This window comes from Phyllostomus discolor, chromosome 6 (genome assembly GCF_004126475.2).
Source record: "Phyllostomus discolor isolate MPI-MPIP mPhyDis1 chromosome 6, mPhyDis1.pri.v3, whole genome shotgun sequence".
NCBI classification, from domain to species: Eukaryota; Metazoa; Chordata; class Mammalia; order Chiroptera; family Phyllostomidae; genus Phyllostomus; species Phyllostomus discolor.
Window position 1 is genome coordinate 84,601,519 of NC_040908.2, and position 24,818 is coordinate 84,626,336.

Sequence of the window (24,818 nt, forward strand, 5' to 3'; positions counted from 1 at the left end):
TGCCTCGGGACACACTGAAGTCAAGAGCTCGTGCCACAGGGCCAGGCCTCACCTCAGGAGGCTGCTGCCATGGATGCCGCTGCAGCTGCCTCTGACACTCCAGGGCTGGAAAACAGTTGCTGAGATGCCAGTAGAAAGCCTGATGCTTCTAGCGTGTTGCCAGCAGAAAGCAGCAAAAGGGGAAGGAAGGGTTGGCAGAACACAGTTCCCTTCTAGACGCGTTGCTTACAAGGGAGTCTGGGACACATGGCCTTAAGCTTGCTAGAGTCCAGCCACTGCAGATGAGAAGGGACATCACAAGGAGAGTGTGATGAATGCTGAGTGGGCCAGCGCAATTCCCACCATGGGAGCTGCCTGACACCCACTCTCTCCTTACCAATGAAAACCAGCTATAGGTCAGCACTCTGAAAACCAGTATTCAGTTAGAGTGGATATTTTAAAAAGTCTTTATTAGCACAGGAACAACCAGAGCACACAGTCACTTGTTTGCACAGATACCACGACTCTCAAGAATCCTTGATGTGCTTCACGGTCGAGTTGAGAATTTCCATCCCATGAAGCTCTCTCAGTTGAACAGCAAACCTGTCAGAATCAGAAAACAAGCTCCAGGACATACGTGTGCAGACCTGGTGGCCACAGCAGTCCGCCCTCAGGTAGATCTGGCTGGAGGGTGGAAAGGGGCCAGGCTGTGGCCCCAGAAGCCCTCAGGGAGGCCCACAAGACACTGCTAACACTCTTGCTGTGAGTGGCAGATATGACAAGCTGACCTGATGGCACCCTGCTCATGGAAACTTCTCAGCAGGTTGCCACTTTGAGCTCATGCTAGCCAAAGTGCCTTGCTATCTGTGGAAGACAGATTTCATCCATTCCTTCCATTGGAACAATCAGACAGAACTTGAAAGGACTTTAGATGTAATCCACGCCAACCCTCTCATTCTACAGAGTAGGATTCAGAGGCACGAGGCTGTGAAGGAAAGAACAAGGCAGGCCAGAGACCCTCTCTGTCAAGGAAGTCACCCCATCTGTGCTGGGGCCCCATCATGCAGCCACAGTGGGGCGCCTTGTGGGAGCACAAATAACTCAGTGTTTCAGTGTGTCAGAACAGGACCCAAGCAGAACTGAAGGGTGAACCAAAGAGAAGCAATGTACACAGTTAAGGCAAAGGTTTCTTGCCCTGGCTTGTCCACCTCATTTTAGTTTTCTCCAGCACAAGAATGTTACCTTCCCTGGAAATTTTCCCATAGGCTTAGGCCCTGGGCAAACAAAAATGAAGTGAGAGATCTAACTTTTTCTGGAAAAGTAGAGGAGGGAGAGAGCAGAGGTGGTGTGGGAGGGGAGGAAGTGAAAGAGGAGGAGAGCAGGATGGAGAGTGAGGAAGTGGAATGGAGAGGAGACAATGGCAGCGAGCACCCGGAGCAAACCAGACAGATAAAAAAAGGCTTCCCTCTCAGATGGAGCGCGAAGGCTCCCCAGTTCCCTCAGAGAAGTAGGCTTCTTCCTGAGAGGCACTGCTGGGACCCAACACCTGTCTCTGTGGAAGGCAGCAGGACTCCCGGGCTGCCCACAGGGTTCTGTGGGGCAGAGTCCCGGCCACAGCATGACCCCCTGGCTGGCCCTGGCCTGCTCGTTCTGAAATGCGACCAACAAGGCCACCCCAGCATACCTCGGCTCGGCCGTGCACAGCTTCCCCAGAGCGATCCCTGCATTCAGCTGCACGGCTGTCTTCTGCGCATCACCGCCCGCAAGCTTCAACAAGACCTGCACTATGTCCGTCTTCAGCAGGGTGGACGCCACCTGCGGCACCTCCATGCAGTTCCCCAGGCAGAGGGCGGCATTGCCCACCAGAACCTCATCCTCCGAGCTGAGCAGTGTCATCAGAACACTGAACTCTGCAGGGAGGGAGAACATGCATCGGTCCCTCCAAATTCCAAACAGGAGGCTGGCAAAGGGACATGAGAAACGCAAGGAGGTGTCAGTGAACACTGAGCTACCCCAGGAATTCTGAGAAAGGGCATGACACTCCCTCATTCAGCAAAAATTTATTGAGTGCTACCAGCTCCCTGCTGTGTCTGACTTAACTCAGAGGCTGGGCAGTGCCTCTGATGCTGTGTGGATGAATGCTATGTGGAAGCAGGTCTTCTTTATAGTCCCTGGTCTTAACCTCTACTCTCCACCTGAGAGCCCCTGAGTGCAAGGCCATGGGCCTGCACCTTGGACTGCAGGGCAAGCAACGGGGCTCAGAAGACTCCTGCCTGCACGGAGGGCCCCACTCAGTTCCCTTCCCATGCATTCCAGATGGGGTGTTACGGAGAACATCAGCAGGCTGCCTGGGCTGGGAACTCAGCCACTGATGATTGTAGCCAATTTTAGTTACAAGACTAAAGCTAGGCTCAGAATCTGATTATTCTCCTTGTTCACTGAAAGCTGAAGCTGTTTCTGCTCCTTCCCCAGGTGAAAGAAGAGAACTCATGTTAGGTCAGTCGAAGCAGATGCTTTAGAAACAATTTCAATTTAACCTGATGAGAGGAAGTAGCTCCCAGCTTCCACCCTGTTACCTGGGAACTGCTCTGCAGCCAGGTCTCCAGCCTGGGCCCACTACCTGTGCGCAGCAGAAGGCTAACTGAATGCTTTCAGAACTGGAGATGAAATGACATCTTACACGGTAAACACTGCTGAAGTCTGGGCCAAGTTCTTGGCATTATGCTAAGTCTCTCCTCATTGCTCACCTGCAGTTCCCTTTGCAGCTTCAAGGATGGCTTAACCTCTGTGATGTGAGCTCTGTTCAATGAAAGTGTCACTTACTTTTATCTAGTCTTATCACTTCCTCCCGTGCTTCGTGATAACTATTCGTGCAGATGGCTAGTGTCTTCACGGCATAACGTGATGCGGTCTGGCCTCCCGCCTAAATTTGTGAATGAAATTAGAAAAAATACAATCAATCCTAGGACTGTTCTTGGCCAGAAACCACACTGAGCAGCTGGGATTGTGCTCATGGCTCCCAGAACTTCCAAAGCACAGTCCCATTGAGAGTGGCGTGCAACTCCTACCCAGCAGGCTGGGTCCCTGCTGGAGGGAGAGTCACCCACACCCTCTCTAACACAGCCCACATCCAGCATGCAGGCCTGTCATGCATACCTGAGTATTACCTGTGGAAGGCTTTATGAGAGGGGCTGAGAAGAGAAAGATGCTGTTGACTGACAGATCTACCAAAAAGTACGGGAAGGCCCTTAGTTCATTTCATCATTTGAGAATGAGGGCTGACTGCCATCAGGCCATCAGGCCCACATAGAGAACATCATGACCCTAGATAATTTTAAGAGGTGATGACTGGCAAATCATAACCCTAAAGTCACCCCATGCCAGGTCTTTAAAGTGCATGTGTGTGTGCACGCATGCAGCAGCCTCCGGCATCTTGGCGCAAGTTACACAGCACGAACAGCAGTCACCATCTCAGGAGCAGCTCAGACTCAGGCTCACTGTCCTGCCCACTCCATACTGCCTGTGACCCAGCAGCAGCCACAGCCCACAACAGAGCATGCTTCCTGGCCCCACACAGCTTGGAGTTCTATAAGTAAGTCTTCCATGGCGTCACCACCTAATACAGGTGAGCCAGCTCATTGGGCATCTATACCACAGGCAGTAAGTCACTGCACCCTTTCATAGGAGTCTAGTTAACTGTTGTACCTGCTTGATTAGATTCATCGCACTCATCGCAGGGAAAATTTGAACACCCTTCTGTCACATGGTAATTGCACCCTGCATATCCCTCAAGTGGAGTTACAGCCAACACTCTGCAGATAACCAGATAAAGCATCGAGAGCAGGAAAATGAGCAGGCTAAGAGGCCTGAGAAACCTGGTTGGAAGTCACTCAGACCATCTTTTTCAGGCCAGAGGCCATACATTTTTAAGTTAGGCTTAAACAGTAAGCAGTTTTTAGGAATGTGTCTAATGAACAGTTTACTGATTTATTCAATAACCTTTTGTTGGTGTTCAGAGCACAGTTTGGGTGGACAGACAGAAGAGAACCCCCATTCAAGTCTAAAATCTAACAGGGGTGAAATAGTAACACCTCAATCCTGGTTCCCAAATAAAGTGTCTCTAGAAATCCCAGAGGTTGTATGTAACCAATGGCGTTATTTTACCCTCAGGAATTTAATCATCTTCTTCACCACTCCTGCTCTTAAGGCTTCCTCGACAATCTTCAGAGAGGAAGAAAGGGTGCGGCTGAGAACACCCGCAGCTCTCTGAGGGAAGCAGAAAGTAAAGGATGATTGTCTTCTCAGATATGTTCAAGACCTCTAAAAGTTAACAAGGGTGAGGTAAAAACAATCATTAATATTGGGAGTAAAATATGCGGCTTGATTTTAAGAATATGTAATGGCCAAGTAATAGACAGCAAGCACTGTCGTTTTCAGTACAGCTGCGCGGCAGGCAACCCAAAGGCTGCAAACATGGCCCTCAGCACCCAGAGGCCCAGCTCACTTCAGCTTTCCCCAGGGCCCGCCCGTCCACCTCTGGGGAAGAAGGGCCACCTTGGGCGTGTCTTGGGGCTGACGTCAGGCCGACTTCCTGGTTTGATCCTCTGGGTCTTCTAGCTTTTCCTTTCTCTGTTCTGAATCTTTGTCTTTTTGTTCTATTTTCTGGGAGACTTCAGTTCTCATTTTTTTTAACAGCAAGCTGTTACTACAGTTTGACTACAATACTACTTTGACTTTTTCTAAGGATATACATAATATTATTTTTTTCCTATTTCCTAAATCATCTACTTTGTTAAGAGTTGATTTTTCTGTTTATCTTGGCTTTTCTGTTTACGTGTTTGGCTTTCCTGAAATGTCTGGTGACCATCAGCTGCCCAGGCTCATTTATGAAAAAAGCAATAAAACACGTTTCAGCATGCTGTGTTCACAAGGAGTCTGCCAGCGAGCAGGTGGAAAGGTGGCACTCCCAAATACTAGGCAGCAAACATTTCCTTTCTGGTCTTTCAGTTCCTTTGAAGAAAAGTGCTCACATTTTACTGCTGAGGGACAGATGCCTGGATGCTGCCTGCAGTCCCCTCATCTCTCACTTCTGCCCTGTTGTACCTGGTATTTTGAAGTTTCGATTTTCTCCGGGGTGCTGCAAGGCAAGCCTGCTACATGCCCAGCTGTGTTCCCCTCAATCTGTGCTCTATGCTAAGGTTCCTCCAGCTCTCATTAATTCCCACTCTTGCAGCACATTTCCATCTTCCATAAACTACTTACCTACTGGTGTTCTCTTACCTGTTCACTTCATCAATGTGGGGTCCTACTCCCCCCCACCATTTGCCTTTAGTTTCATTTTAATAAGGTCTCCAGAGGGAGAAGACATAAACTTGTGTATTAGCATATGATCAATCTTGTTTCCCTAATCTGCTTCCCACAGGTGCCAGTACAGCTCCCTTTCAGGCCCAAGACAGTGGGGAGAGCACCCTAAGGAACGATCTAATTCCCCTCAGAAGCTGCTTCGCTGTTTGACATGCTGGCCAGCACCCAGCTGTGCACATGCAGAGTCCTGAGAAAGTCTGGCCAAGAGAGCCCTTGAAGAGTTAGCATATAACTAGTATTGGCCTAGCTATAGGTTAAGACCATCCAGAAAAGCCCTGACTACCCAATGGTGGTCATCACTTTTAGGATCACAGATCTTTTCTGAGGATCTGATAAAAGCTATACTGCCCCTCACCCATGAAAATACACACGTACTAAGAATTTTCTACACAATCGCAGGGGTTTCCAGGGAACTGAAGACCTACCACATATCCCTGGAGCCCAGGTTAAAAACCCTTACTCTACAATGTCTGGACGGACTTCAGGGGAGTTAGGCATGCTGGCTCCAAACAGGACATACTGGATCCGCTCAGAACCTTTACTATAACCCTATGACCACTGAAGGGCTGGTTTCCCAGACCTTCCCTGGATGTGACCTTAATTGTTTTTCTAGGCTTTAGGGTCCTGCCCTAATACATAGAAAAGTTGGGGTGATTCCTGATGTGAGCTTTAACACAGCCTAGGATGATGGCAAATAGCTTCTTGAACCATATTAATGTTTTCCTGATGCACTGTGCTAACCATTGGCCTTCTCAGTCTTATCCAGATGTCAGAAATAGACATTAACAAAGCCATTCCAGCATGTATCTCCAAGGGGGCTAAAACCATCATGTGTAAACAACCCCTGGGATCACGGGCTTGAAAGACTGAGTTTGGTTTTGTGGATTATGGAAAAAGAGAGTCTACATAAAATCACTTGGCCTGCTCCATTTGCACAAGGATGTGCTGAAATAGGACAAATCAGACAGGATACACTGTATTTCCAGACCAGACAGGAAAGAGCTCTGGACTCCAGGGGGCTTTAAAGATAGGAATGGGTGGGGGTTACCAAGTCCCATGAAGCTGTAGGCAAACTTGATGTTTATATGATTACAGGTGTCATTCTGAGGAAGATGTCATCCCGTACCTCAGAGTGTCGGCAGAATCTCAAAGGTAAGACAACTTCGAAAGGGTAAGATGACTTAATATTAAAATAAAACAGAAGGAGAATGAGGGAAACTGCTTCTGGATTTCTCTGGGAGAATCTTACTGTCAGGATTCCTCCATCCTGGCTGTTCAGTAGAGACATGCACCTCCTGCTCACCTCCGTGGCCCAAACCTGCAACAGTGGGGACAGGGAGAAGGAGATTTGAATGCTCGGTCTCTGGATCTTCTACGGAACGCCCAGAGAGCCCTCGAATACAACTGGCCACTCCGCCTGTTCCCCAGCGTTCTTATTTGTTGTGGTGTATGTCTCCTCTAACTACAGGGCAATACCTTGAGGGTGGGACTACATTTTATTTGACTTTGGAAATACAGGACCTAGCACTGTGCTTGGCATGTCCTGCACACTCAGAACTCAGTTTTCTGAATGAATATCTGACCTAGTGACTCATCTGTCCCTCAGTGAAGCTAAGTGACAGAGCATCCACCCAGCTTTCTCCGTTCCCACTGCCAGTATCGGAGTCCGTGGGCTTCTACCTATCTGTGAGAATGAGAACGTTCTATGCCACAGAATGTGTTTAGGTTGTTCCAGGTTCCAGGTAGGGAGAAAAGAATATTATACCTCAGAGACAAGGGGGGACTGAAGACACAAGTTCATCAGGAGTCCCAGGAGCATATACATGATGTCTCTAAACAGGTCCACATCCTCCTCACACCGGGCCTTTGGAAACAAGACAAGGTAACCCATGACCTTTCTGCCTTGCAGCTTTTAAGTCATCTCTTTCCCTTGGCGATGGTTTCAGCATTACTCAAACTCCCTAATTGTCCATGTCATGAACCTAAGTGATGGTGGAAGATTGGAGACCAGTTTGAGTTAGTGTTAGTTGAGGAGACTCTCAAGGAGTCCCTTGTGCCTCTGTCATGTGACTGTGGTTCAGCCTGGGCCTGTATTTAAACAGTAGAGTGAGCTGCTCAAACAGGCGGTCAGGCCAACTCCACCAGAAAACCCTTGCACCCTCTGCAGGGTGAATAAGCCCTGATGAGGAGGACTTGTTAAGGCCAGCTACCCATAAAACTTGGGGTTACAGAAAGCATAAGCCACTGGGTCCAGCACCATCAAACAGAGTTTTTGGAAAAGCTAGCTAATTAAGAAGCCAACACTCCTAAAGCAGGTTAAAAAAAAATCAGCTAAAATACCATGAGGCCCAAGCAGGCATCTCCAAATTCTTCAGAGGCGGACATCTGTCTTCGGGCAGCAGCCTCAGCACTGAGGTTTCCCATGATGGCAATACACTGGCTGAGAGCTGAGGTGTTGGTTACCGTGGGGTCTCTTTTCTAAAAGTGAATCAAGAGAAAGCACATGTGCAGAGAGCAGGCACACGGTGCCAGCATAATCTCAGGGGCATCCCTCGTTTACCAAATTGCCCGGGAACCAGAGAGTGTGATGTCCCACGGGGGCATCGGTGCGGTTGTGCTGGCACAAGGGTGGAGGCACACAGGGGAGACCCCAAAGCACCTTAGTCTGGAACAGAGAGGCCTTGGGCTCAATCCCAGGGTTACCACCAACCAGCTTGGAGAACATGGGCAGTTCCATCCATTCCCAGAGCTTCCATTTCTACATCTGAAACACTGGGCTGCAGACGTGCAAAGGGCCCTGAAACGTCAGTGGCTCACTAGGGAGAGGGAGAGTCGAAGCACACTCTCCTGTACGCTCCCATCCCCTTGCTGTGTTCTGCCTCATCAGCTCAATCCCCGTACTTGCCCTCCTGACCAGATGACTTCTATTCAGGGGACAGGGGTGCACATGGCATTTGAATGAGACTTAGGGTCAGAGGGGGACTGATGAACACTGACACACTCTCTCCACCTTCACCTAAGATGCAGAGTCCACTTCCAGCTTTTTCTGCCCTGCAATAAGCCCTGTCCATCTGCCTTCTCCACCTGTCCCAACTATGGTCATTTTAAAAACTAAGAATTGTGTAAATTGAAGCTGTGAATAAACAACAAATCTGATAGACAATAGGAGTTCTGGAGTATAAATTGTGTTTCAATGACTCTGCCCATTCTTCTGAGAGTGTCTGTCATAGAGGATAAAAATGGGGACTTGCTCACCAGAACGCCTGTGAGTGCCGGGAGAACATCTGGAAGGTTGGCCTGGAACCAGACTTGGAATCTGTTGAGAAAACATCAGCCATGGCTTATTTCTACATTGTAAAAACTATAAGATAAATACAGTGTCTCAGGTAATGGGGTGAAGATTCGTAAGCTCTGGGTCCCTTTGATTTGCAGTGTGCCTGGGTTTCATTCTGAAACAAGAGAATGTCCTTAGGTAGATAATGTGACTTTGACTTCTCTGACACTGAAGGATTGCCTTGAACATTAAATGACAGACCTCAGACCTCAGAAGGCAGCACTCGTGCAGAAATTGCTGGAATCCATCGGCTTCTGCCATGCTGACCTGCCCCGGCCCCTACCCTCCGCTGGCTCTGAGTCTACACTCTGAGCTGCACAACAGGAAACCCAGTGCAAGCCGTTTCCTCATCACAGCTAGGAGGAGGCCCAGACACATACACGTCTGTAGATGCTACAGCAGCTAATACATTCCCAGCTGGTGCCAAGGGCTGTCTAGGAGCACAAGCAGCTCTCTTTATGATCATTTCTAAGCAAGATGTCCTAAAGTTGGTGAGGAAATTAAAAACAAACAAACAAAATGCACTGGAAAAAACCCACTTAATAATTATGAAAAATGTAAGACCTTTACTGTGTTCCCTAGCAACTAACAACAACAACAACAAAAAGGCGGGGAATGTTTACCCATAATGCCACTGGTAATCCAAGGTGAGGCTATGTTTTACTGGGCATTCTCTCTCTCTCTCACTCACATTTACTCAGTACACATTTGCTAGGCAGTTCCCATTCAGTGCTGATTAAGGGGAATAAGCTTCTCCAACACACAGTAGACTTGCTTACTGTTAGAGGTACTGTTTTAAGTGAGTTACTGCCTCCAACCCCATTGTGGACTGGGTCCCTCTGCCCCTAGAGGGATGGGAATAGCTCCTAGGGGCAGCCTCGACCACAGCCCCCTGGAAGGCATCAGCCCTCTTACTCAGTGAATCTTGTGGTGCTTCAACAAAGGTTGAAGAAGAAATGTCAATTTCTGTAAATAAAAATTACCCTTCTTCCAGAGCCAAGTCTGTGAGCAGTCCCATGGCTGAGTTGGCCTTCTTATCGGAGAATTCAAGAAATGACACCAGGGCTCCCAACAATCTGCAAGAAACCCATACCAACCTCACAGTGGCTGTCCTCCAATTGACAGTGTTTCCAGCAAGGAGACCTTGCAAGAGGCCAGGAGGCAGTCAGGTGAAATAGGCCGAAGGAGTGGCCTCGCCACGCCCTCTGAGGGAGCCCAGCTCCTTGCCCGCCCCAACGAGACACTCTCCTACCGGAATGGCTCTACCACCTAACGGGAAGTCCCAGGGGTTGAACAGCTTTACCCAAAGTTCACTGATTATCAGATGACAACTTGGAAGGAATCTCTGGTGCTTCTCCATGTAACTCTGGCTTGGCCAAGTTCAATCACATAAATGACATCTAAATGGCATGCTTACTAATCTGCTGATGACTAAAGTAGAAGGGCCCCTAATGAGGAGGTGATGAAATAAAAGATTTCACAAGATTTTGACAGGCTGCTGAATATATTAGATGAAATTTAATACAGTTACACTCAAACTCCTCCACTCAGAGCTGGAAACTCTGTAAATCACAGCATTGGAAGACCTGCTTTATAAGTGGTTCATATGAAAAAGACTGAAGGGTTATTAGGCAATTGCAAGTTCATTATCAGCAAGTAGTTGGTGGAGCTGCCAAAAAAAAAAAGCTAGTGCAATCTCAGGATGCACTAGCAGACTGGCCCCAGGATGAAGTCAGAGGCATCTGTCCACCCAGCAGACCTGTACTAGCACCCACAGTGCACTGAGTGCTGTGCTCAGTGCTGGGACACAGCACTCAGCACCTGGTCCCCTACAGCGACATATGTGTGAGGTGATATGTTAGAAACGGACTCATGTAAAGTGAGCACAAAGTCTACCTGGTGGGAGGTGTGGGAGAATGGAGATGAAGATGGCTTCAAAGAGCAGATGACATTTCAGCTGTCACTTGAGAGTGTACTGTTGAGTCAACACCACTTACTCAGCACTACGTGCCAGGCAATGTGGTAGGTTCTCAGGTTACCATGATGAAAAAAAGACACTATCCCAGCTCCAAGGAGCTTGCTGGCCAGTGTCAGGCACATGGAGATAAGAGTGGAGCATTTCAGGCACAGCGGTCACAAAGGTGACGAGGTGTGAAAGAGCAGAGCGTACTTGGGGACTGCTAGCAGTTCCTGACAGCTAGTGCTTACAGTGTGAGGACAGGATAGGGAACAGTGAGGCCAGAGAGCTGGACAGAGCCAGCTGGGTCATGGTGGGCCTTCTGTGGCCTGCTGGAAAGTTTGTAGGACTTTACCCTGCAGGACTATGTGTCCCCAGTGTGGTTGGTAGAAAACTTACTTGGCAGTGGTGTGTCTGAGAGTGTGTGTGTGTGTGTGTGTGTGTGTAGGGGGGGCAGGTTCTTGAGCCCATTTCAGTTTCTGAGAGGAAGGAGGCTGTATTTAAACAAAAGTCCCAGATGATTCCTGGGTACTACATTTCTCAGTAGTTGGAGAACCAGTCTTATAGGCAGTAGTCATTTTAGCATTTTAACTAGGAAAATCACAGAACAGATATGCATGTTAGATCCATTTGGTGGTACAGCAGAGGCTGGATTGGAGCAGGTAGTACTGGAGGCAGGAAATTCATTGGGAGAAAATGGGGATTGTCAAGATTAAAGGTTAAGAGACTGAACCAAGGTGGAGGCAGAAGAAGAGGTATGGTGGACAAAGGTGCTCACAAGGATTTAGAAGGAATGCTGGGAAATGTTGGAAAGGAGCCAGAAGGAAAGGAATGCAGGAGACACTGAGGAGCTAGGACTGACAACATACCATCATCTTACAGATGCAGGGGGAGACATCCAGGGGAGCTCTCAGGATTCTGGCTTAGGCAACTGGCTGGATTGAAATGCCATCTATGAGGTCACAAAATTCAGGCAGAGGGTCTGGTCTCAAAAACCAGTTTGGAATTAGTAAGTCTATGGTACTTGTGCTGTTGAGATGGAGATGTCCAGTGGCAGAGAGTGTTTCCTCCTAGCACTTTTAAGAAAGAGAGATGCTTATAGGCGATAATTAAGGCCATGGATGACAGGAAGGCCAAGGGCAAGGTCCTGGGATCCCTGACTTGGCAGGGTGACGACACAAAGGGGACTCAATAAGGAAACCAAGAAGGAAACACCCAGTCAGGGGTAGGAAAAGGGCGAGGAAGAATGACATCAAGAGGATCGAATGCCATCAGGCAGGAATGGGAGAAACAGGCAGAAAACAGCCCATGAGATGGGGCTCTTGTATTCAGGAGTGCAGGCTCCGGTCACCTACATCTGTGCTACTGGATTACTTAGCAGCTTTTTCCAGGAGGGTTCTGGGAGTCAAATCGCCTGAGGAAAACCAGGATGCCCTTTCTGGAAAAGACCAGGTTACCTCAAGCATGGGAAAGTGGGAGAGTTGATGCATTCTGTAGGCCTTCAATAGACACAACCAAGGCCTCAGTACAGAGAGGCAGAATGGTTTCAGACTGCAGTGGGGCAGGCAGTTTGTATTCAGTGAAAGGAGATAATTTTTCATCAATAAAACCCTCCTGGATGGGAGGAACTGCCTTGGGAGGTGAGAACTGCATCCTTTCCTTAGCTGCGGAAAGACCGCCCCCCCCAGTCCATTAGCTATTAGAGTGCCCACTCCAATCAAGTTGAGAGAAATATAATGAAAATGCTGGAATCTTCCTTGGAGGTATCATGCACACCATGCAAATATGTGCTGGGATGCCCAAGAGGGGACATGGGTGCTAGGTGGGGCTGGAATGGATTGTTCATAGGTCCCAGGTAACTTCAAGCTTCTGCAAATGCCCATCCTGTTCGAGATTGTATTCCAGTGTTCTTGCTGTCATAGATCACTTATTTTACAGTTAGTTCTGATTCTTCCTTCACCGATTTTGTCCTTATTCTCGAAGGTGAATGCTAATGAATCTGAATAGCACAGAAGAGGAGCCGGCAGTCTAAGGTCACCCTGGCTTTTGTCCTGGGAGACATAAACGACCAGCCTTCCTAATCCTGTGACAAAATGCACACACTACCTGGACTAAAGAGAACAGGGGGTTCCGTCCTACTCCTCATCTCCTCTTTTGTTAGCATACTTTCTGCTTTGCTCAAAAGCTGCTGTTGCAGAAGATGGACCACACATCAGAAAATGATCTAGTGTAACCAATAAATGCACTTTTGTGTCAGTTTAGGACCCTGAACAAAAGACCTTGACGAGAGAAAATTAGTATAAAAGTTACTGAATCCACACCATGTGTCAGGCACAACACTAGCTGCTTTTTTAATTTTTACTGTGCTGTGTGCTATTTGCTGGCCAACCCCACAGAAATCCTAGAGATGCCAGAACAATTTTCCCAATCAGAGGTGGCATGGGACACAATTCTGACCAAAGGAAAACAAAAGCAGTGGTCTCTCTTGATAAAGGGGACAGATCTGGCTGGTGTTCACCTGTCCTAAAGAGGAGGTGGTGCTTGGAGTTGCAGCAGCCTGTGTGGTCATGAGGGAAGAGTCAAAAGGAGGACAGAAACCTTGATTCTGACATCTTTGCGCCACTCAACCAGCTGTTGCCATCTTTAGTCTCCTCTGCTATATGAGGAAAACAAGACCAGCTTCTCTGGGTCGAGCCTTCTGTAGACTGCAACAGGAAGATGTTTAACTGGCATGCATGCCTTTCTCCTCTAAGCTTCTTCATAAGCCTGTTAGATAGAGACAGGCAGAGGATCTGGGCTCAAGACTGCTTGCATCTAAAAACCTAGCTTTTTCCATGAAGCAACACTGGCCCTTGCTTGGTCCTGCCGATGTACACTTGGTCCTTCAACGAATCATACAGGGGAAAGTGTTTTTGGAGGAATGTGGTGTGTGTGCCTCTCTATGAGGTAATGGAACCTGTGTGCATCCCTGTCCTGCTTAAAACCATCTCATTTCACTTCAGAGAACACATTCCATCTCTTTCTGGTTTAACCAGGGACAGACATTAATGAGAATAGCAGCCATTAAGGTAATAAGCTAAGGTTTTTTTTGACTGTCTAAAGAGAGTAGGTAGGACTTCACAGGATGATCATAAATGCCACTCTCCAAGACACTGGAAAAATTTAAATTGAAACTCAAGCAATTCAAAGATAGCTTGGGAGGGGGAAGCTTCAGATAACTATAGCTACATTTACTCAGACACCAAAACCAATAAAAAACACATGATGAAGGTACTGAGGAAATGACTGCAGAATCATCTGAATGTGAAATGTGCTTTTGAGGATTTAACTCTGTGAATGATTCACTTGACTGTGCAGGCCGAGCTTCAGGGGGTTGCCCCCACCTTTTGTAAGAGCCACTGGGGCTTGTGACTGGGTCGCAAGCTGGGGGCTTAACAAGCACCCATCCTTAGCACACAGCAGGACTCCCCATCTACGTGGGACAGGTGCTGGAGGTCCCACTGACAGTTTCAGATTTGGCCATTTGTCTTACTGGGAACAGAGTGTGGGAGCCTTTAAAGCCTGGAGACAGCTGGTGAGATACCCTCTGTTACCAGCTGCAGTCTCTCCTGCCCTGGTGTGAAATGGAGCAATAACACTTATATTGTCTACAGAGATTAAATGAGATAGTAATGAAAAGAATCAGAGGCCAAATTCTGTTTTTAGATTATGTAAGAAGCACTTACAATGCAAACTATAATTATTGCTACTGTTTCTATTAGGTTGAATAAACTACATGAAATTGCCAATATGCACTTTTGATATAAAAAAATGGAAATTTCACATGTTCAAACTAGTAATCTTTAGGCTGCAGAGCAATGGGCAGAATCACTCTGGTTCAGTGATTTTTTTAAAAATCAAGTCTGCTTCGGGTAGAGGCACGTTCTGTTCCTATCACTTTAAGCCTGGAAAAATCGACACGTAACAGTGTTTGAGATGTGTGTTATTTATATGTATTCTATAGTGCTCCAGAAAGGGTTTAAGGATACGCAAAGTCAGACAGTATTACCTCAAACAGGTATGAAGAAAAAAAGTAAGGGCAGGAACAGAGTGGAGCGTGGACTGAGGTGAAAGGGTAGAATTAAATGGCCTATTTGAAAGTTGGTTCCCAATCTGGTTTTGGGAGTGCTGGCCTCACAAAGTCTGCAGGACCTGCGAGATGGAAGCACGCTCAGGAAAAGTGACACTGTCCAGGTACTAGGTTCAGACAGGAGTCTTCCTGCAGGTCCCTATGAGGGAGTATACCTTTCAAAGGCTCTATCTGTTATTGGTCCTTAACTAAGTCTGACGCCACCTCTTGTGCCAGAGATATGAGAAGGGAGACAGGCCAGTCTCAACTTGGCAGGTGACGCTCTGAGATGCTCAGGGAAGACCAGACCAGCAGAGCCTTACCGGGTCAGGTCCAGGTGGCTGATGATCAGGCTCCGGCCATTCTCCGTCTGGGCGAGCTGCAGTAGCAGGGCCAGGCTCTGCTCCTGGATGGTCAGGACCCCCGAGGCCAAGAGGGAGGGCAGCAGCCTGCCTGAGTCAGGGCGTGTCACAAGCAGGCGCTGGTTTTCCTCTGTCAAACACAGGGATCATTCACCTTGTGCACATCATGACAGCAATTAAACCAACTCAATTCTTCTCTACTCATTTGAGAGGCAGGGCAATGAAATGTAAAGACATGACTCTCTAGAACCAAACTTCTAGGTCTGAATGATAAGGCAAATGACCTTAGCCTATCTAACTCCTCTGCGCTTCTGTTTCCTTATCAGTGAAATGGGGAAGGTGACCGACCTAACAGAGCTGTCATGAGGATTAAACGAGTGACCATAGGGTATGCTTACAGAAGGGACTGGCACAAATACATTAGCTATTATTATTCTTGTCAAAGGCTCCTTGGTATATGTATCTGGAAATGCAAGGAAAGGAAAAGAAGTCAGCTGAACTGTGGAATATCTTTAGACCATCAACTTTCCTATAATGGCCAAAGCAACCATTGAGTTCTTTCTGCAAAATCAGACTGTTCCCCAAGAACATTCATTACTAAAGCATGCCCCCTCCCAGACTATAAGCTGTTTCCAGGGGAGTGACATTGGATTTACCCCCTCACCTGGGTCCAAGTGTGTGAATTGTTTGAGGGCAGGCAGGGGAACAGCTGGAGTGTGAGGCTAAGCTATGAAACAGAGCAGAGTCTGCACAGTTTTTTATTAATTGGAAAACAACTGAAATAACGGAAGGAGAATAAATCTGAAAATAAAAGTCCCTGTCTTTGTGCCCCCTCCAGGTAAGCTCATCCTGAGAGGAGCTATTGCTCACCTCTTGAATGAACAATGTTAAAAAGGTTACAGTCACTGGACGGAAGGGGAAGTGCTGGATGAAAACGACAAAGGGACTACCCAAAGAACATTCATGCATGACTCATGAACACAGATAGCGATGTGGGGGTTGACTGAGGAAGAGGAGAGGGTGGGGCTGGGTAGAAGAGGGCAAAGGGAGAAAAAGCGGGGACAGCTGTAATAGCATAAACAAAAAAAAAGAATACATTGCTGAAAAAAAAATGATACATCCTACACTGTACCTGGATTCTCTCTCCCACTCAACAACATACCATGGACATATTTCTATGTCCTTACTTTTAAGCAGTCCCTTGTCCTTTTTAAAAACTGCTTTGTACTTATTGAACTGGACATACCAAAATGTCATTGATCTGAGATGGAGCATTTACATCACAGGCTATACCTGACAATATATTTTCATATATTAAAGAAAAAAGTGACCCCAAGGTTCACAGAAAGCAAAGTAGGACGCTGGCTGAAGAAGTTGGGGTTATACAGAAGGACAGTATGTCCTGTTCACATCATGACAAAGCCCTATCCTCCCACTCCTCTGTAGGAGGGTTTGCAAAATCACAACCTGGGCATTACAGCATCCTATAGAGTAACAGGGTACCTTGGTAATGATATTAGTCTGAGCATAATTCCCTTCAGGGAAGAAGCTTCTGATTCTCTGGTTTTCTAGAACTCAAGATGATTCCTCCACTTTACTAAATCAAGAAAAAAAAATTATTATCTCATATTTAGCATTTTCTAGTTTACAAACTACATCCACAACCTCTACCACTGGTTTCTCACAGGAGCCCTGTGAAAAGGAGACACAGCCATCATTATTCTCATTTTCAGTGTTTTGTGTCCAATGTCAGATATTTTCCTATAAAAATAGTTTAAAAAAAATAAGGGAAATAGTGAAATTTTTTATTACACCGAGGTCACAAAAGTGATCAGATTCTGTAAAAACTTAGTAAACCCCAGCCCTGGCAAGTGTGGTTCAGTTGGTTGGAGTGTTGTTCCATGACAACACTCCAGGTTGAGGGTTCAATTCCCAGTCAGGGTGCATATGAGAGGCAACTGATCAATGTTTCTTGCAGTGATGTTTCCTTTCCTCTCTATCTCTCTCCCTTCCCCTCTCTGTAGAGTCAGCGGGCATGTTGTCAGGTGAAGACAGAAGCAACAGCAAAAACTTAGTAAACCCCAGAAGATGCTAATACGTAAAAAGCTAAAAGTTAACAAGGTAAATAAAATCTCTATAACATTTTACTGTTCCAATATTACACACTAATCAGTGTCACAAGATGCTGGCAGAGATGACTGTAAAGCTCATGATGCTAAAATGGGTAATGCAGTCAGCAAAAAATTAAAATAATTAATAATAATAACAACATAAAAAATTATAAAACAGTATTTTTAGGCAGACAGGAAAGGAAAAACTCTGACACTCCACTGCTAACACATGAGCAGATGTCATGAGTCTGCAGAGAGCAGAGCAAATGCCCAGGTGGTGAGACCACTCATTATGCTAACAGTGACCTTGGCCATGGTGAAGGCAGCTATAAGGATGCCAGAGACATAACTGTAGCGCAGGCCTTGTTTCTGATCCATATGCTTTTTCTCTGGGGAAACAACCATGCCTGCCCATGGAGGTCCCATGTTAATAGGCATTAATGATGGTGAACTGTGATGATCTGGGCTTACCGTTCCCGCTGCACACTGCTTGCCAGAGCCTGAGAACGGACACACACACAGTCTCTTCCACAGTATCTTTTCCTGCTGTGGAAAAGCACCTAGAATGGAGAAGAGAGAACAATATTAAAACTGGAAATCAGTCTTGATCTTTTCATTTCGTTTTATTTTTACCAACAGAGTCCTATAATGTGGGGTTGAGAAAGTAATTTTATAATTCAGAGCTGTAGGTCACCAGGGCCAAAGGACCACTAAGTACTGAATTGAGAGCTGCAGGACAAGGCTGCAGGCTGAGGAAGTCCGGGCTGCCTGCTGGGTGGGTGGTGAGCCAGGGCCTGGGGCACTGGTCACATCAGGACCACTGAATGCTGGGCTAGCACCCGCTTAGGGTTCATGGTCCTCAGCACTCATGCAAACATGGGCTGGTGGTTCAAACCCAGAGCAGTGTTCTGAGCCTCAGGAACTACAGCAGAATAACTGAAATACAAAATAAAATAATTTCAGCAAACAACTTCCTGTCATATGCGTCTTCCTTAAGATGAATTTTAAATGGGATCAGTCAAGATCCAGCTGATCTCATGTATGGAAATGATCAGCAAATTCCAAAAGAGGAGAAGAACAAATAGCAATCTTGCAACTGGTGGGACACCAGCAAAAATGGCCATTTCTCTGACTTTGAAGTGCTTGGAGAAACCTTGAGAAGCTTTGCTAACCTTTTCTCACCACAGTTAACTGTGGCACAGTGCAAACTACCTGAGGCTCAGAGTTCAAGGGGTGTTCACGCAGCATCCCTGCACTCTTCAAGGAGCCACTAATGCTGACTGATGGTGGTATCATCCAGTGGAGTCTCTGCCTGTGTGATCAGTGTCTGATTTCATGACAAATGGTTCTTTCCCTTGCTTTCACGCTGGCTATCTCCACAAACATCCCTACCTCTTTATGACTTCATTCCCACTGATGATACTGAATCCATTATGTGTTCTGAATAAAGTTTGTTCTGTGCCTGAAACAAATTCAGAGGAAACCCTGTCAGACTCCTGAACTGTCCGGCTGATGGCTAGCTGTAACAGAGCTAGCAGATAATAAGGAGCCTGATATGAAATGTCAATTCACCAAATTATAGTTTGGGCAGAAACAAATACCTTTACATTCTGAAACCTACAGCTGTCACCTGCCATCCAGGGCCCCAGTGGGAGGGACATCCTGTTCAGAGAGAGAGCTGAGACTGGTGGCCCTGTGGGGCCATATCTGACAACTCATTATCCTGAAATCTCCAGGAGCTGCTCAACCTCCAGGAAGGACTGGCATATCTATCTGTTCTTCAACATTCATTTTGAAGCTGTTTCCATGCTCTAGAGAGATGCTTATAATTCCCAAGGAACTATAGGAGGGAGTATGTGAGCGCCCCCATTATACAATAACAAGAAGTCAGAGATTCCATCTAGTTGTACCAACAACATCCTGTCACTGAGTCACAAAACGGTTTAAGCCCTCGTATCAATATTTGCAAGAACTGGTAACAGCAGTATGGCTCTCATTAGCAGGAGGAGCTGGTGTTTGCTCTGAAACTGTTTACACCTCCTAAGCAACCATTAAATGTAACTGGGGAGAACCTTACAGTTGTTTATCCTACAAAAATTCCACCTTCCACATCCCTATGGTTGGGGATTTGTAGGGGAAGTGCAGGGTGTTTGGGTATATATGCAGAGTATGCAAAGGGTGCGTGGCTATGTTCAGGGTATGTGGAGCAGAATGAGGGGTGAATATGTGCAGTATATGATATGGTGTGATGTGTTATATATACATTATGGGTGTGTGAATGTGGTATATGTGATATAAGTAGATATGATGTGAGTGCATGTTCTGTGTGTATGTGATGTAAGTATACATGGAATGAGCACATGCTATGTATTTGTTCTGTGTTACATTGCACACATGTGGTGTTTATGGCATATATGTCGAGCACATGCATTCCCTGAGGAGAGGATGTAGCTGGGGTGGGGGTATTTTTCTTATGCACCCCCTTTACCACCTACATTATAGTATGTTTTCCATCAATGTTTGTGGAAGGAAGGGAGTCTTTGTCATGAGGGCAGACCTTTACACTCTGCCCCTTTACACCGACAACACGCTCACACACATCTCTGGCTTACAGTCCTTCATCATTTCAGTCAGGATTTCAATGCCCCCCGCATAGAACAAGGCATTCTGATCAGGCTTAGAAAGAGTCTCCAAGAGATTCTTGGTTGTTACGGCTGTGTTTTTTCCTGCATCCAGCAATTTATGGGCTTCCTTCTCTTGAAGGTCTGCTTTCTCCCGAAGATCTACTTGATTCAAGTAACCTGGCAAAACAGGGAGGTAAACAAAAAACCAACCCTAACACCAACATTACCATACAAGGAGTAACCTTTTTGAAGATGGGACATTGAGAGGCATAAGGCATTAAAACAATTCAAGCTCATCTTCAGTGAGGAAGATTTTAGAAATAGTGCAGTCTGCACTCAGAACCTTAAAACAACTTGGGGGTGCAAGAATAACATTATTCCCTGTCTAGATGGCTCTAAAGGAGGATGGTGTAGAAAAGAGAAAGACAAAGATTTGAGTCACAGGGCAGCCTATTAACAGAGCATTGGTTGGCAGCCATGGCTGTGGCTTTGCAGCCAGGCACAGAGAAGGTACAGAAGGCAGCCAGAGGCCAGAGCACAAAGGGAAAGTGGAATTCAAGTGAAGTATATTGAACATTCTCACCTTTCACCTGTGTCTGCAGCTGGGGGTTTATTTCTAACATCTTCTGAAAACACTCTCTAGACTAGGGGAAAAAAAAAACAAGACCTTGACAAGTGGTTAGGGGACAAAGGTGATGATAAGAAAGACACTGGGTATCACAGGGCTCGGCTTCTTCCTTATTTCCTCCCCGCCTCCTTCTGCTCCCAGCATAGGAGGTAGGCATGGGAACACAGCACATACTTGACAGTTTGTTTAGGCTTCTCTGGTTCAGTGAGGCAACAGGTATATTTCAAGATTTATTTTTAAAAATAGTGTTGTCATATAGCCTGTGGTAGAAAATATCCAGTCCTAAATTCTTGGGGGTCATGTCTGGCTGGGATAGGAATAATCATAAGGTAGATACGATATTTGCACTGAGAGAACAGGAGGCTACCTGTCAGATGTGTCCATAGGGAGTAAAGAAATAAATAAAGTTTGAGACATTGTTGACAGAGGCTTGGGAACAGGTAATGAGGAGTCCCACTTAAAGGTATAGGGTTGCAAAGAGAGCTGATCATGTAAGAAAGGGTCAGCTAGAAAACTTGAGAATGAGGGGCTCTCACTGGAGAAATTGTTAGACAGTAAGTTTCTGGAAAAAGAAAGAGTTTAGTTCATGGCACATGATGCTGGGTGTAGGGCAGTACTGTCCTCAGGGATGTCTAGAACTGCTCAGAGTGTAATATAACCAGGCACCAAGAGAAAGAGCCAGGAAAAAACAAAAACAAAACAGTTCTGAGCTATTGTATTAGGCTGGTCTAGAAGGTTAGGATTAAGAAGTAAACTGAAGAAAAACATTTCATTAATCAGAGAACAGTGCCTCTGAGCAGAAGCCTCGCTCGCATATCAAATATGGTAACTGCTAGAGACTAAATGTTTGTGTCCCCTCAAAATTCCTATGTTGAAACCTAAACCCCAAGGTGATATATTAGAAGGTGGGGCCTTTGGGAGGTAATTAGGTCATGAGGATGGAGCTCTCATGAATGAGAGTAATGCCTCTATGAAAGAGACCCCAGAAGGCTCGCTCACTCTTCTGGTTGTTTATGAAACGGGAAGCAGGTCCTTACCAGACACCCAATCTGCAGTGTCTTCACCTTGGACTTCCCACACTCCAGAACTGTGAGAAACAAATGTTTGTGGTTTAAGACCCCTGGTTTATTGTATAGCAGCCCAAAAGGACTAAGACAGTGACCTTATATCAAACTTCTTTTAACTCTAGATCTAATCTACCAGCAATTCCTGTTGGCTTCACTATTGGTATATATCCAGAATCTCATCACCTCCATCATCACCACACTGGTCCAAACTATCATCTCCTCTCTCGAATAATTTGTTGCAATAGCCTTACAACTAGTTCTCTGTTCTTTTACTGCCATGCCAAAATATATTCTCAATATAGCAGAGTAAGCCATTAAAACATGAGGCAGATCATTTCACTCCTTCACTCAAAGCCTTCTAACGACTCTCAGCTAACTCCAAGTAAAATCCAAGGTCCACCCAAAGCCGGGAAGATCCTTAGGGTTCAGTCCCCCACACACCCCATCACCTGCCTGACCTCATCTCTTATCATTCTCCTCCTTGCTTGCTCCATTCTAGCCATCTCTTCATCTGGACCACTCCACCATTATATATCCACATACTTTTTTACCTCACTACCTCCTTTGCTTTAAAAAGGTCCTCCCTGACCACTTTATACCTTCACTGCTTCCTGATTTAGTTTCTCCAAAAACACTACCACTAAACAACATATGACACATCAATTTAATTTGATATCTGTCTCCTAGCCACCCCTACCCAAGAATATCAGTTCAATTAAGTCAAATTTTTGTTTGTTCATTACAGTATTCCTGTTGCCTAGGGCAGTGTCTGGAACATAGAAAACATGCAATACATATATACTGAGTGAAATAATTGCATGAATAAATGAGTGAATAGAATTTGGCAGAGAGGGGAAGATGGACTTTTTTTACTTCTCTATTACTGATCTTATTACAATAAAACTGCATTACTTTTAGAATTAAAATCCAATGAAGAAAATAATTTAAAAATGTATAATAGGAGGCAACATTTAAAAAATTGTTTAAATTTATTGATTGTTGAGAGAGGAAGGAGAAAGAAAGGGGGAGAGAGAAAACATCTATTTGTTGTTCCACTTATATATGTATTCACTGGTTGATTCTTGTATGATGAGTCCTGATTAGGGACTGAACTTGCAACCCTGGCATATCAGGATGATGCCCTAACCAAATACCCAGCCAGGGCAAAGGTAATTTCTTTTTAAAAATATAATATCATGTAAATTGAAAGACATTCCATGCTCATGGATTGAAAGACTTAACATTGTTATGATGCCAATACTCCCCAAATTGATCTACTGATTCAATGTAATCTCCATCAAGATTCCATTTGGCTTCTTTGTGGAAATTGACAAGCTGATCCTGGATTTGTATGGTAACCAAGAAACCCAGAATAACTAAAACAATCTTGAAAAGACAGAGTAAATGTAGAACACTGTTTCCCAGTTCAATATTGACTGACTGCAAAGCTGTAAGAATCAAGACAATGTGGTATGAGTGTAAGAACAGACATATAGATCAATGGAACAAAACCGAGGGTCCAGAAATAAACTCATGCATTTATGACCAACTGATCTCTGACAAGGGTGCCAAAATCAATCAGTGGGAGACAGAAAGTCTTTTGAAGAAAGGTGATAGGTGACTGGATATACACATATAAAAGTGGGAAGCTGGATCCCTTTCTTATGCCATACACAAAAATTAACTCAAAGTGGATCAGAGATCTAAATTTAAGAGCTAAAACCATAAAACTTTGAGAAGAAAATGGAAGTAAATCTTAGATTAGCAATGACACCAAAAGCATAAGCATCCAAAGAAAAACATAGGTAAATTTAGACTTCATCAAAATTAAAAATTTTGTCCTACTACAAATGACATCATCAAGAAAGTGAAAAAACAACACAAAGAGTAGTAGAAATATTTGCAAGTCATTTATGCAATAAGGGACTTGTATCCATAATACAAATATGGCAAAGGATCTGGAGAGACAGTTTTCCAAAGAACATATGCAAATGGCCAAAAAGCACATGAAAAAATGCTCAACATCATTAGCAGTTAGGGAAATGCAAATCAAACCAACAATGAGATACCACTCACACCCACTAGGATGGCTATAATCAAAAAGACAGATAATAACAAGTACTGTTATTTCTCCAGGATGTGGAGAAACTGGAACCATACACTGCTGGTAGGAATATAAAAGTGGTGCAACCACCTTGGAAAACACTGGGCAGTTCCTCGAAAGGCTAAACATAGAGTTATCATGTGACTCAGCAGATCTACTCCTAGGTATTGTAAACGTCCACATAAAAACTTGTATGTGGTTGTCCATAATAGCCCAAAGTGGAAACAACCCAAGTGCTCATCAGCTGATGGATAAACATGTGGTCTCTCCATACAATGGAACATTATTCAGCAATAAAAGGAATGAAGTGCTATGCCACAACACAGATGAACCCTGCAAACATTACACAATGTAAAAGAGGCCAGCCACAAAAACCCATACACTGTATAATTCTATTTAGATGAAAAGTCTAGAATAGGCAAATGTATAGAGACAAAAGCACATTAGTGGTTGTCTAGGGTTGAGGCTGGGGTGGAGGGATAAGGAGTGACTGCTAATGGGTATAGGGCTCTTGGGGGGAGTGACAAAAATGTTCTAAAATTGATTGTAGTGATGGTTTCACAACTCTGAGTATACTAAAAACTGGTGAACTGTATATTTTACAGAGAAAAATTATTTGGTATGTGAATTGTATTTCAATAAAGCTGCTGTTAACAATATATAATACCTTGGTGTGAATATACACCTGCACGATTACTTTTGGGTGATGAGATTACAAGTAAATTTTGTTTTCATTTTTTTGCTTTGTCTTTTCTCTTAAGAAATGCTTCTCCCAGGGCTCCGTGAACACTGGCAGAAGATACTGCAGAGTGGTTTATACAGCAGGTGGGCTGTACTTGATGACCCTTAACATCCTTCCCAACTCTAAGATCTAAAGATTTATCCTGGAAAATACTACAAGGTGGATTAATATCTAATCAACTTGGAGGAGAGACAATCTGAAGCAGAGCTCTGTGATCAATCAAACATGCCACTTACATTCCTTTATGAACTTACCACACTGTAGTTCTTTAGAGCCAGGTGAGCTTTTCCCATGTGGAAATATGCTTTGGTGCATTTTTCATCACACTGCATAAAAGAGGGTGACTAATTAGATGTTTCAGATGATTTGGAGTCACCAGCACTTCCCTAACTGCCTAGTTAATTGAGTGAAGGACGAGCTTTGTTCTCAGGACAGCTC

General features: G+C 45.3%; 1 protein-coding gene across 1 annotated transcript in view; it reads right to left on the minus strand.

The window, feature by feature from the left end:
* Window positions 1–416: 416 nt before the first annotated feature.
* Window positions 417–24,818, minus strand: part of TTC12 (tetratricopeptide repeat domain 12) — a 46,936-nt gene continuing 22,534 nt past the window's right edge. Inside the window, exons 9-23 of the mRNA XM_028517518.2 lie at window positions 24,635–24,706; window positions 20,423–20,483; window positions 19,828–20,016; window positions 18,608–18,677; window positions 17,687–17,775; window positions 15,066–15,234; window positions 9,661–9,753; window positions 8,599–8,659; window positions 7,684–7,821; window positions 7,109–7,207; window positions 6,593–6,661; window positions 4,144–4,245; window positions 2,803–2,902; window positions 1,664–1,889; window positions 417–582 (exon numbers count right to left, since the gene is read on the minus strand). Of these exons, the coding sequence (XP_028373319.1) occupies window positions 507–582; window positions 1,664–1,889; window positions 2,803–2,902; window positions 4,144–4,245; window positions 6,593–6,661; window positions 7,109–7,207; window positions 7,684–7,821; window positions 8,599–8,659; window positions 9,661–9,753; window positions 15,066–15,234; window positions 17,687–17,775; window positions 18,608–18,677; window positions 19,828–20,016; window positions 20,423–20,483; window positions 24,635–24,706 (1,614 nt within the window). The 3' untranslated portion in view covers window positions 417–506. The remainder of the gene's footprint in view (window positions 583–1,663; window positions 1,890–2,802; window positions 2,903–4,143; window positions 4,246–6,592; window positions 6,662–7,108; window positions 7,208–7,683; window positions 7,822–8,598; window positions 8,660–9,660; window positions 9,754–15,065; window positions 15,235–17,686; window positions 17,776–18,607; window positions 18,678–19,827; window positions 20,017–20,422; window positions 20,484–24,634; window positions 24,707–24,818) is intronic.